Source organism: Bubalus bubalis, chromosome 15, assembly GCF_019923935.1.
Source record: "Bubalus bubalis isolate 160015118507 breed Murrah chromosome 15, NDDB_SH_1, whole genome shotgun sequence".
Taxonomy (NCBI): Eukaryota; Metazoa; Chordata; class Mammalia; order Artiodactyla; family Bovidae; genus Bubalus; species Bubalus bubalis.
This window is the reverse complement of record NC_059171.1, coordinates 27,135,589-27,148,293: the sequence shown is the minus strand read 5'-3', so window position 1 is coordinate 27,148,293 and position 12,705 is coordinate 27,135,589. Positions and strand designations below refer to the sequence as shown.

Here is a 12,705-nt window from a genome sequence, read left to right as displayed (position 1 = left end):
ACAAAGATTTGAATTAACCTATTTAAAAGGTTAATAAACTGAATTTGTTTGGCTTCAAACACCAACCAACGACACAATTATAAACTGATTTCACTGGGGGCACAAGATGAGATACAAAATCCACCTGCACACATGTACAGCATCACGGGGGTCTAGTTTCAGACCTCAAAGCCCTCAGCTGCACTTTCAATGGCCACAGGTGAAAAATCTGGAAAGACTTTTGAGTTCCATTTTTCCCCATTCCCTGTGATCACACCTAAATCATACTAGATAAGGATTTAACCTCTGCCATTTAAGAAGAACTAAAGAGCTTCGTGATGAAAGTGAAAGAGGAGAGTGAAAAAGTTGGCTTAAAACTCAACATTCAGAAAACTAAGATCATGGCATCTGGTCCCATCACTTCATGGTAAATAGACGGGGAAACAATGGAAACAGTGAGAGACTTTATTTTTGGGGGGCTTCAAAATCACTGCAGATGGTGACTGCAGCCATGAAATTAAAAGACGCTTGCTCCTTGGAAGAAAAGCTATGACCAACCTAGACAGCATACTAAAAAGCAAAGACATTACTTTGCCAACAAAGGTCCGTCTAGTCAAAGCTATGGTTTTTCCAGTAGTCATGTGTAGATGTGAGAGTTGGACTATAAAGAAAGCTGAGCACCAAAGAATTGATGCTTTTGAACTGTGGTGTTGGAGAAGACTCTTGAGAGTCCCTTGGACTGCAAGGAGATCCAACCAGTCCATCCTAAAGGAAATCAGTCCTGAATATTCATTGGAAGGACTGATGCTGAAGCTGAAACTCCAATACTTTTTCCCCCTGATGTGAACAGCTGACTCATTGGAAAAGACCCTGATGCTGGGAAAGATTGAAGGTGGGAGGAGAAGGGGACAACAGAGGATGAGATGGTTGGATGACATCACTGACTTAAAGGACATGAGTTTGAGCAAGCTCCAGGAGCTGGTGATGGACAGCGAAGCCTGGCATGCTGCAGTCCATGGGGTTGCAGAGAGTCGGACACGACTGAGTGACTGAACTGAACTGATTTATTTTTTCACTAGGAAAAAAGCATTTAAAATGTTTCCATTAGCCTGTACCAACATTTAGTAACAATCATTTGATTTGAAATAAAAGTACCTTCATACTCTATCAATAGAGCTTTCACAGGGTGTCTGAGAAATTTAGGCCAGGTTTACCTCCACTGGTATAGCCTTGATTCAACTAATTTAATAGAAATATTTCCTAATCCAGAAATAAAAAGAAAAGAAAAACTAGGAAGAAATTTATTATCATTCTCACTACAAATTGTAAAAAGCTCAAATAGTATTTTTTGTTACTATGTTATGGGCTGAATGTTTGGGTCCCCTCAAAACTAAAATGTTGAAACCTAGTGAAACCTAATGCCCAATGTGATGGTATTAGGAGGTGTGGCCTGTGGGGAGTGTTCAGGCCATGGGAGTAGAGCCCTCATGAATGGGATTAGTGTCCTTATGAGAGATCCCACAGAGCACCATAACCCTTCGAATGCCTCATCTGTGAGGAACAGGTTCTCATCAGATACCTAATCTGCCAGTGCCATGATCTTGGATTCCTAGCCTCCAGAATCTTGAGAAATCAATGGTGTTTATAAGCTACTCAGTCTATGATGTTTTGTTATAGCAGCCTGGACAGACTAAGACACTATAGATATCTGTCAGTAATATTTCTCTTACGCAAATATAGAAATGGTCTTTCTCTCCAATGGTGACTTACCTGGATATATAGTTCTGAGAATATCAGGTTTAGGGGGTGTCTTGCAACATATGCTATTTTCTGTGACATTCAAAATATGACAGGCTTGACCTACAGAGAAGCAAGGGCAGAGCCATTACTACAGAGCTTCAGAATGCAAAGCACACCAGCCTAACTTGGAGTGCTTTTTCAATTAGAACCAAGATGCACAAGCAAGACGCAAAGCTGAAGGGTCTTCATTTCCTTTACATGTTCTCCATCAAAGCTTATCCCTCATTAATTGTACTTTAGTTGTACTTCCACAAGGCAACACTTTGCTGGCAAAATCTCACAAATCTGAGTTAGAATATTTCATAATTTCTGAGAAACAAAGTTAAAAGTTTGATAAAATGATGTCATGGTAAACTATTTTATGTGGGTCCAAAGTGAAGCCTTATATGTTTTGTTCCCTGGAGAAAAGTTTGGGAATAAATCAGTCATGTTTAAAATTTACAAAAGTAGATGATTCCAGTCTTCTTAGGATAATAGTGGTTTTGTTCAAGTTTTTAAAATAAAAACAAAAAGGATAATAATTTTAAAATAAATTTATAATAATTTATGTCACAGACAGATGGAAACCAAAACAGACACGGTTTTAAATAAGAACGATTATCGTAATACATAAGCACAAATAGACTTGAGTAAGAGTTTACATTTTAGACTCCCAAGTGCTCCTCACAGTACTTCATGAAAGGTCAACCCTCATTAACTATTTATTGACATGGAAATAATCCATGAATACAGAAGTAAGGGAAATGGAGGAAAGCATCTTTACCAAGTTTTGTTTGGTGGCCTGGAAAATGTATACTTCAATACAACCTTTCACTATTTGAATGCTTTGTGGATGCAAGATCACTGAACTATAAAACAGTACATTTTAACAATATTTTAAACCAACTTAACTCATTTTTGTTGGAGCAAAGGAAAGATACAAAAACCAATGATTTTCAAGAAATTATTGAGGATTCAGAATCTCAAATCTGCCTGCACTTTAATGGCAAATACTATAAAAAAAAACTTAACATGTAATCTTTGTATATCAGCTGTATCATAATGTCAGATGTAAAACATACAAATTCAAAATTATGTTCCTGTTTTTAATATTTTAAAAGATAGTAAAACAGAATAATATATTATATGAAATGTTAAAATTTTTTGGCCTATGCAGGTGGCCAGGAAGAATTCATGGGATAGGAAAGATGTCCTATGAATGCTACACAAGATTGCTTTCTGTGAATTTCTTTTCTTGAAATCACATTTTGGCTAGCTCATCAGCAGATTCCTTAAAAGCAGAAATCATCTGAGCAGAAGGCTTGATCAGAAAAATTACATGCCAGGTACTTGGACAGATGTCCTGTTCTTTGTCCATCAAGGTAGGTAAGGTCATTTTAACTCAGTGAGAAGATCCCCATTATACATTCATTCCCAACTTCCCATTTGAGCTGCCTAGCTCCCTACCTTTGAGCAGATCTGAACCAGACATATGAAAGTGACGCACATCCAGGGAATCAAGCCCAATGTACATTTTGTGAATCAATTAATGCTCTTTCTAAGGCCAAAACAATCTGTAATTACTGATGTCCAGACAAGACAGAGTATATGACAAAGGGATGAGGAGTCTCCCGAAATGCCATTTTAAATTTCCCTGTAATTATCTAACCCATTAAGAAATAGTAACAGTTCAGAGAGGTAATTTGAAAGTCTATTAAATAGAGGTTATGTGTGTCTTTAGCGTGGCGAGCAATTTGTTGATGGCAGCCATGATGCTGCTGTGCAATGCCCTTCGGTGCTGACCTCAGAGCCCAAATCCTGGTCACATAAGGCTGCAAGGAGCAGTCCTCACTGGAAAATTGCAGTGAGAAAAGCATCAAGCTCCAGAACCAAATGCCCATCTGGAAATACCAGTTCTTAAATTAAGACATTAATTGAGCACAACTACTATTTTTCACAGAAATAATTAAAGGAAGTATTCATTCTTTTATTAAAAAATCATGAAAAATACCTCCAACTAAAACTCGGACTGGGAAATCTGTCTGATCAAAGAACCGTCCACTGATTGTTAGCAAGGTGCCGCCTTGAGTGCTTCCTTGTGAAGGTGAAATCCTAGTAATCTCTGGGATGGGGAGGGGAAGGACAAGAAATAAAATGTCATGAACATTCCACATAAACGTAAACGTTTGTCTTTTACAAATTTTCCAAATTACCTAGACATAGCAAATAACACAGCGAAGGTACTGGATTACCAAAGGAATGAAGCAGGTCTTTCGTTTTTTTTGTCTCTGATGCAGTCTTGCAAAGAGGACAATAAACATGGTTTCACACAGACCTGCATCTCCTGGGGACCAAGGGTAAGTGGTAACTGGTATCAAACAGACACTGGTAATGGAAGGATCCAGAGAACAAGGAAAGCCTGGGCTAAGCATAGATGTTTGCTTCCAAAAGAAAACAAGAAAGCAAGAGAACAGCCTCTTCTCTATGCTCTTTAAAAATGAAATCTTTCTTATATTTATGGACCAACATCTTATATTTTTCTCACATACTAATACATTAACTATGACTGGAATGCTTGCAGCTTTGTATATAAGAGTCTTAGGTATACTGGTAAAATAGACCAGTAATGATACATGGTACATTCTTTTTAAAACTTACTCTTATTAGTTCATTCTATCAAAGTTCTATGTATTTTTCCATAGGAGTTTCACATTCAATAAAACAGACTTCTGTAGCCTAGACGGTAAAGAATATGCCTGCAATGCAGGAGACCTGGGTTCCATCCTTGGGTCGGAAAGACCCTTTGGAGAAGGGAATAGCAACCCACTCTGGTATCCTTGCCTGGAGAAACCCATAGACACAGGAGCCTGGCAGGCTACAGTCCGTGGGATCGCAAAAGTCGGACACAACTAACATTTTCACGTAAGTTTCACAGTAAGTTTCCAGAAAAAAACAGGATAGATCATATTTGGTTGATTCCAAGACACACATTTTTTTCATTTTTGAACATCTTTCAAGTCTCAGGCCTGGCACTGAGATCTCTTTAAATTGAGATAAATTATGATCTCCTTGAGGAATTTTTTGGACCACACTGAAAGCATAAATCTCTGAGAGTGCTGGTTTGTGGGTTTAAATTGACAGCAGAGATTTTTTTTCCTTCCTTGATCAACATCCCAAGTTGAGATGCATGTTTCCCTGCTGTCTCTTTTAGTGAGATAAGTTTATTTCTCAATCAACCTGACACCAGAAATGTAGTTTTTGGCTACAGATCCTGGCTTTTTGTAGATCCTGGCTTAATGTCAGGGCTTCCTAGTACACTCCTTATCTTGGGTGTTTATTCTTTCTTAGAACTACATAAAATAATACAGTACATTTTACAATCATTGTTGTATTTTATTTGATGAAATAAAGTATATGCACTTCTCTTCCCCTGCCTTCCCCTCACACAGAAAGGTCACATACCTGCATATGTTTGAAACATTGAAATTTTATTGAGAGAAGAAACGAAATATGCCATTTTTTCTGGTAAACTCCTGTTTAAAAAAAAAAGTAAAAATTCTTGCTTTAAAAATGACCTTTATTTTAGGAAATTTTCTTTTACTTCAGTGATAGAAATCATATCAAAATTTACAAAGGACCAAGAAAGAACTTTTGAGGAAAATGAAGATGTTCTATAGCCTGGTTTATTAAATCCACAAATATACCAAACACATTTGCCAGCACTCACCAAACTGCACATTTAAAATATGCACCTTTTATTATATGCAAATAAATGAAGTTCAATAAAGTAAGAATTTGTATTAACATAAAAAATAAACACACAGGAGGACTGCCTTTCATAAAAGTTGGGCTCTATGGATGACCATCTTGGGCTTTCTGTGCTCTTATAACCCATTTTGGAGAAGGCAATGGCAACCCACTCCAGTACTCTTGCCTGGAAAATCCTATGGACGGAGGAGCCTGGTAGGCTGCAGTCCATGGGGTCGCTAAGAGTCGGACACAACTGAGCGACTTCACTTTGACTTTTCACTTTCATGCATCGGAGAAGGAAATGGCAACCCACTCCAGTGTTCTTGCCTGGAGAATCCCAGGGACGGGGGAGCCTGTTGGGCTGCCATCTATGGGGTGGCACAGAGTCGGACACGACTGAAGTGACGCAGCAGCAGCATAACCCATTTAGTGATAGAGTAACTAAGATCATTGAACTATTATCAGGTATGCTAAAATTTTAAATTTTTTAAGCTTCTAATTAGTACGCTATTTAATTCTTATATCAATCCCATGAGGTAGGTAATACTCAGAGAAATTTTTTCTTAGTCAAGATCAGTGATTTCCCTGGCGATCCAGTGGTTAAGACTCTACCCTTCCAATGCAGGGGGCATGGGTTCAATCCCTGACCAGGGAACCAAAATCCCACATGCCATGCAGCATGGCCCAAAAAGAAAAAATTAGTTGACATTTGTCTTAGTCAAGATCACAAAGACAGTAGCAGAAATGGAATTTGAACCAGGCAGTTTGAGTCCATAGCCCTGGGTACTACACAGTTCTCCTCTCTAGCCACTAACTTACATGAAATACAAAGTATGAGTGCAAGTTCACAACAATCCACCACAGCTAAGTCACCCTTAATAAACACAGAGCCTATTCATGTTTTTGATAGATACGTACTTGGACTTCCATAGCCTAAAGGGCTAGGGATGGAAAGAATATGATCCTAAAACTGAATGCTTTCTCTTAATTACCTCCATTAAATTCATAATTAGAAAGGTTAAGATAGTCTAACGTTATCTAAGACTCCAAACTCATTCATCATAATTAGAGCACAATGAACCAGAATCTATAAGGATAACAGAAACCTTGTGGTGGAGACCAACAATCAACTCCCTATGAATCCAACACAGGCATTATAATGTGCATCTGCAAAGCTAAAGAGTCCCTGAAAATATGCTATGCTAACTTAGCTATTTAAGAAGTTCACACTGGATTTTAAATGTTTATATTATAAGCCTTTCAGTTGATTTCTTAAAGATCTAAAATGAAGCCAGTTCCAACAATGTCTGTGGTCAGATCCTGTCTCTGAAAAATTAACTCTGCTTTTTAAGCTGGTGGGGAAATTGCCTCCTGAAATAAAATTTGAATGTAATTTATTTGGTATGACACTGAGGTGATTTTCACTAATTCACTGATAATAACTAGGCATTTCTCAATTAACAGAGTCTCATCTAAACCTTATCAGTTTGGAACAGCTGTTGTTTGAACTTGGGGTAATAGAAGAGGGAAGGTTGCCCATTAAAAGAAATACAGAATGCATACAATATTGTAAATCAACTATACTTCAACAAATTTTCTTTTTAAAAGTAATACAAAATAGATGTCACACAGTCTCCAATTGGTTCATCTGATATTCAGCAATGCTCCAGAAATTTGTAAATATTGATTTTATTAATTATAAAATGATGACATTTTTAAAATGCCATGTAATCTTAAAACTAGATTTTTAAGTAGTAAATATCATGTTTTTAACAATCACCTTAAATTCTTAAGACTGTTTTATATAGAAATACAATTTCTTAAACTCTGAGACCCTAATACAAAAGGAAATCCATTGGCTTAAAAAAGGAAAAAATGATTATAAGTCAAGATCACAGAATTTTATGCAATAAATTTTATGCAGTAACAATTGTATGCAATATTTTTGCCTATATATGCACAAATTTTCTAATTTTGGGGGTATGTTAATGCTGCATATTGACTTATGTATACCTATCAATCACAATCAAGCTCAATCACTCAAACCTTCTATTTTTAGATAATTATTTCTCTGAGAGAGATATGATGAATTTGGCAATTAGCACCTCTCATTCAGACTTGGAACTAAGAATTCACTTTTCTCACCTTAGGAAGAATGACATTGAGAGCATAAAGGAACCATATATAGTTCACAAAATCATTTAAAACTCCATATCATTGCTTCTAACACGTTTTGCTAATATTTCAATAAAATCCTATTGTCTGATCTTATCAAGTTATATTTAAGTAGGCCATGTCCTTACAGAAAATCACAGTTAAGTCATGGGACTAAGTCACTGTCCCATATAAATCATAAAGGTAAATCTTAGCACTGTTTATATATCACCCACTCTGGCTTTATCTTGAATTATAAAATTCTTCAAGATTTTAGTGCAGTATATTTTATTCTATAATAAAGTGTCCGGTGGTTAGGACTTGGCACTTTAAGTAATTCCCTGATGGTGATCCAGTGGTTACGACTTGGCACTTTCACTGCCGGAGCCTGGGTTCAATCCCTGGTTGGGGAACTAAGATTCCACAAGCCATGAGTCATGGTCCAAAAGTAATAATAATAAAAACTTTTAAAAAAGAAAAAATATAGTCCCTGGGCTTTGGGAACCCACAATTTTTTAAAAAGTGTGCCTCAATTTCTTCAGCTGAAAAATGGTACTAATAGTACACATTCCATAAGGTTATTTTGATACTCATTAATGGCTTAAAATAGGGCAGGTACACAGTAAGTCTCAAATTTAAGTATTATGGTTATTATTATCATAAGTAATTTTTAAAATAACTAATTTAAAAAAAAAATGTCCAGCCCAGGTTTATAACTTGGCAATAAATCTACTGACTTTAGGTGTCTAGAACTAGCTCTTCTATAAATACAGTGATAATGGATTTAGTTTCACCAACCCAACTGCATTTCCATACATGCAGGGACCAAATCTCATCCTTCTCTTACAGCCTGTAAACAATGAACAGGAATAACATCTGCTTTGATTATAATATTGCCACTCTTTCCAAACTTCTAATCACTGAGTCTCTCTTCAGAGACAAAAAAATAAACAATTTTTCATCATCAGTCTACTACAACTATATTAGTATTGGATGGCTAAATGATGTGACTTATTTGGATTTCAATCAACCAGTTCACTTTCCAAACAGGAGATGCTATGACATTTTGGGAAGAACAATTTAGGTTTGGCACATCATGGTCCTGCCCATAAAAGGCCAGCAGCATGCTCCAGTGACTGGGAGGGCCAACAAATGCCCCCCACACACCCTTGCAAATGCTCCAGGAGTGGGGTAATCCCCCCACAGTAGAGAATCCTGGGTCAGGGCGTTAAACAGTGATGAGATGTGGTTCTGTGACTGAGACCCTCCATCGGTCATGGCAAAGCACGGGGAAAAAAGGCTTAGGTCCTAGAGTCAGACTGCATGGGTTCACATTCTAGCTCTGTTTCCTACCAGCTGAATATTCCTAGGCAAATCATTTAATGTTCCTAAGTCTCTCTTTCCCAGTGTGCAATATGGGATAGATGAAAACATCCAATTTATAGGTTCTCTGGGAGTATTAAGCTAGATAATATATGTAAAGTGCTTAATGCCATGCCTGCCACTAAAGGTTCTTTGTTATATCTATGAGACTTGCAACATGTGTTGAGATTTGCATATTCTTGTATTTCTATAAGTATGTGATAGTCTTTCTGACTGAAATTAGGATATCTGGAAATAAGTTCTAGTTTTACTAGAAATCAAATATATAAGTTATTAATATTGGTATTAGAATGAACAATTAAAAGCTGTAGCTACCATCTTTTACAATTCTATTTGTCTTGATACTTTAAGAGAAAATCATTATCAGATAATATTAACCATGAAGCTTTATTTATTCTTACAGTCAAAAAATTTTTAATTAGTTATCAAAACAATTTTATAAACAAGAAGGGCTACAAAACATAAAATAACACTTTTTCATATCACAATCAAATATTTTTTTTTATTTACTGTTTTAAGTAATGCTAGATTTCCCAGCAACTGAAAGGCCATGTCTGAGAAACAAATTACTAGTGAACAGGAGTTACAGACTCCTTAAATGTTAATTTGGGTAAAGTGATTAATTTTTTGAAAGTAATTAAGTTTTTAATCTAGGGATATATAGCACAAAGTAAATATACACTTTTATTTTATTTTCCCAGTTGAATCAATTATGAAAATTATTATTTACAAAATGATCTACCTTCCATAATCACTATCCAAGATGAAGCTGACATTGTGATGACCTGGAATTAATTAAAATACACAATCAATTAAATTCTCAATCACAGGAGAATAATAACTATATATTATAAAGCTGATTTAAAAGCAAGGAAAATTAACACCATAATTATGCAACCATCTACTAATCCTCAAAGAAATGAAAACGAAATATCTTAAAGAAACACCTACTACTTTAAGATATACAAACAAGATGTCTCAAGGTTGTAACCAGGAAAACCTCACAAAGTATAATAATGAATGAAGAATAAAAGAACATATATGTAATCATATTGCCCTCAATTTTCTTTCATTCATTTAACAGCTACTTAATTGGGTCAGTGACGGGTTGAGAGGTACGGGTGAGCACACTGTCAACGGAGGATATAGTCAGTCAAAAGCAACGACACAGAGAACGAAAAACTGTGATAAAGCTATCAAGGGAAAGGAGAACGAACTTCGAGAATGTAAAGCTGGGGATCAGGCTTTTTGGAAGACATGACATTTTATTTGAAACTTTCAGGACCGGAAACTTGCAAAGGCTGTGAGGCAGAAGGAATGTGTATGTGTGTGTGCGTGTGTGTATATGTGCGTGCGCGCGTGTGTTAGTCTTTCAGTCGTGTCCGCATAGACTGTAGCCCTCTAGGCTTCTCTGTCTATGGAATTCTCCTGACAAGAATACTGGAGTGGGTTGCCATTCCCTTCTCCAGGGGATCTTCCCAACTCAGGGATTGAACCTGGATCTCCTGAGTTTCAGGTGGATTCTTTACTGTCTGAGCCACCAGAGAAGCCTGAGGCAGAAGGAATAAAGCTCATTAACTAAAATGCTTATGATTCTGAAGTACACAGAGCAAGGAGTAAAAATCAGAGTAAAATTAAAGCTACAGGTAAACAGCTAAATTAGTAATGGAAACATTCAAATGACAGAAGAAATGGAAAAAAAGACACTTGAAGATACTTCAGTGTAAATCTTAGAAAAAGGATTTTCCATACATGCTTATGTGATGCTGAAAAAAAGCCAGGAAGTGCTAATTTTTAAAAAAGGGATGATGCTATATGAGCGGTCTAAGAGAATACCAAACAAGGAAATACAGTCAGGCATTTCTGAGAATTATGATAAATGATGGTCAACACTTACCAATGTAAGTTCCACTCATCTTACAAACCATAGAACCCATGTCTCCATTTGGGTGATCTAGTTTTAGACCATACCTAATAAAATATGCATTTTAATTTCAAAGTTTACATTGACATTGAAGTTTTAAAATATTGTGTTTCCCTCAAAAAATCTTATGAATTTCAGAATATGTATCAGGACAGAAACTGTTACTACAACAAAGATTTTTGTAAAATAAAAATATTTCCCAATCTTAGCTGAAGTTATTTGAATAAATATTTCCCAGTCTTAGCTGAAGCTATTTGAATAAATATTTCCCAGTCTTTGTTGAAGTTATTTAAAAATTAAATATTTTGTCATTAATTTGGTCATCCCCACTGATACTCCTTTTAAAGAATTCAAAGGACTACCAAGTGAAACAATTATTTGATAAAGGTATTTCTCAAAACACTTTATTCAAAATAATTTAAACAGTTCATATCATAATACACTGGAGATAGTGGAGATCAGGTTACATCTAACTATATCAATGACTGATAAATTACCATATCAAATATTACAATTTATACTGTGTTATAAAGCATTTGGATATGCACTATTGCCAGAAATTACTATTTAAATCTAGTATGTTTATATCTACTATTTATTTTTCTAAAGAAAATTATTTGAATTACTTACAAATTATCAGATTGTGATATGAGAAGCTCACAGGGCATTCCTCCAATATAAACTCTGTATAAATATTTTATTGGAAAAGATCAAGTTGTGTTTAATATATTGTTTCAAAATGCTCTCCTCCCACCAAGCTTACTGCCACTTTATTTTTTTTTCTCCCAATCACTTAATAGTATCCATCATTCATTCAACAAACATCTACTGACCACTTATTATGTTACAGTTTTTGCTGTAGATGCTGGAGCACATCAGTGAGCCAAGATCTCTGCCATTATAGGGCTGACAATATAACTGGGGAAGAATAACAATAAACATGATAATCATAACATATTTGGTGTGTTATAAAGTGATGAATACTATAGGGATAGCAAATGTAGATAACGGGGACTCTTCCATCTGAAGTTCAATTAATTCCAATACAAAATATAATTTTGTAGTTAAGTTTCATATGAGTTAAACAAGGCTCACGTCTCACAAAATAATTGGGATGAAAAGAATGTCTAATAGGATCAGTGTCAATGAAATGGGAACAAGAAGCTGAGAAGGATTAGAAGCCGAGAGGAAAATCTGCCTTCACATTTCTTTCCCCAACTGACTGGATTGACCTATTACTTTAAGGCTGATAGAACCCAGTGATACTGGAGGCTTGTAGGTAACTGACAGCTATTACATTCTTTGCAACACCAGACTAAATCCCCAGGTTCTGGGACAGCAAATCCAGATACAAAATAAGGCCAGATACAAGCGTGAATTACTAGCATATCTCCTAGCAGAGAACTTGGAACTTTTTAACATACTTTTCATACAAATTCTTTCATTTGATCAATACATTAGGTTATAAAGAATAAACTGAATTACTATACCTATTACAGAAATGTATGAGTTCATATTCTCTTTCTAACCTTTTGCTTTATGCAAATAAACAACAAACTTAGCGGTCAGCATTTACAGCATTACTACATTAAGTCCTGGCAACTTATGCATTAGTACTTACACATTAGTAACTAGTATCCTTCCATTTTACAGATGAAGAGACTGAGCCAGGGAGGCTAAGTAGCTTGCCCAAGCCTGCAGCCAGGAAGGGGTAGAGCAGGAATTCAAACCTAGAA

At 35.9% G+C, this 12,705-nt stretch overlaps 1 protein-coding gene across 2 annotated transcripts in view; it reads right to left on the bottom strand.

The window, feature by feature from the left end:
• The window catches only part of PKHD1L1 (PKHD1 like 1), a 177,424-nt gene that overhangs the window by 140,537 nt on the left and 24,182 nt on the right, over positions 1-12,705 (bottom strand). For both annotated transcript variants that reach the window (XM_006069588.4, XM_044928623.2), the window contains exons 7-12: positions 11,600-11,653; positions 10,943-11,016; positions 9,788-9,830; positions 5,221-5,291; positions 3,770-3,880; positions 1,750-1,839 (exon numbers count right to left, since the gene is read on the bottom strand). In XM_006069588.4, the coding sequence (XP_006069650.4) occupies positions 1,750-1,839; positions 3,770-3,880; positions 5,221-5,291; positions 9,788-9,830; positions 10,943-11,016; positions 11,600-11,653 (443 nt within the window). The remainder of the gene's footprint in view (positions 1-1,749; positions 1,840-3,769; positions 3,881-5,220; positions 5,292-9,787; positions 9,831-10,942; positions 11,017-11,599; positions 11,654-12,705) is intronic.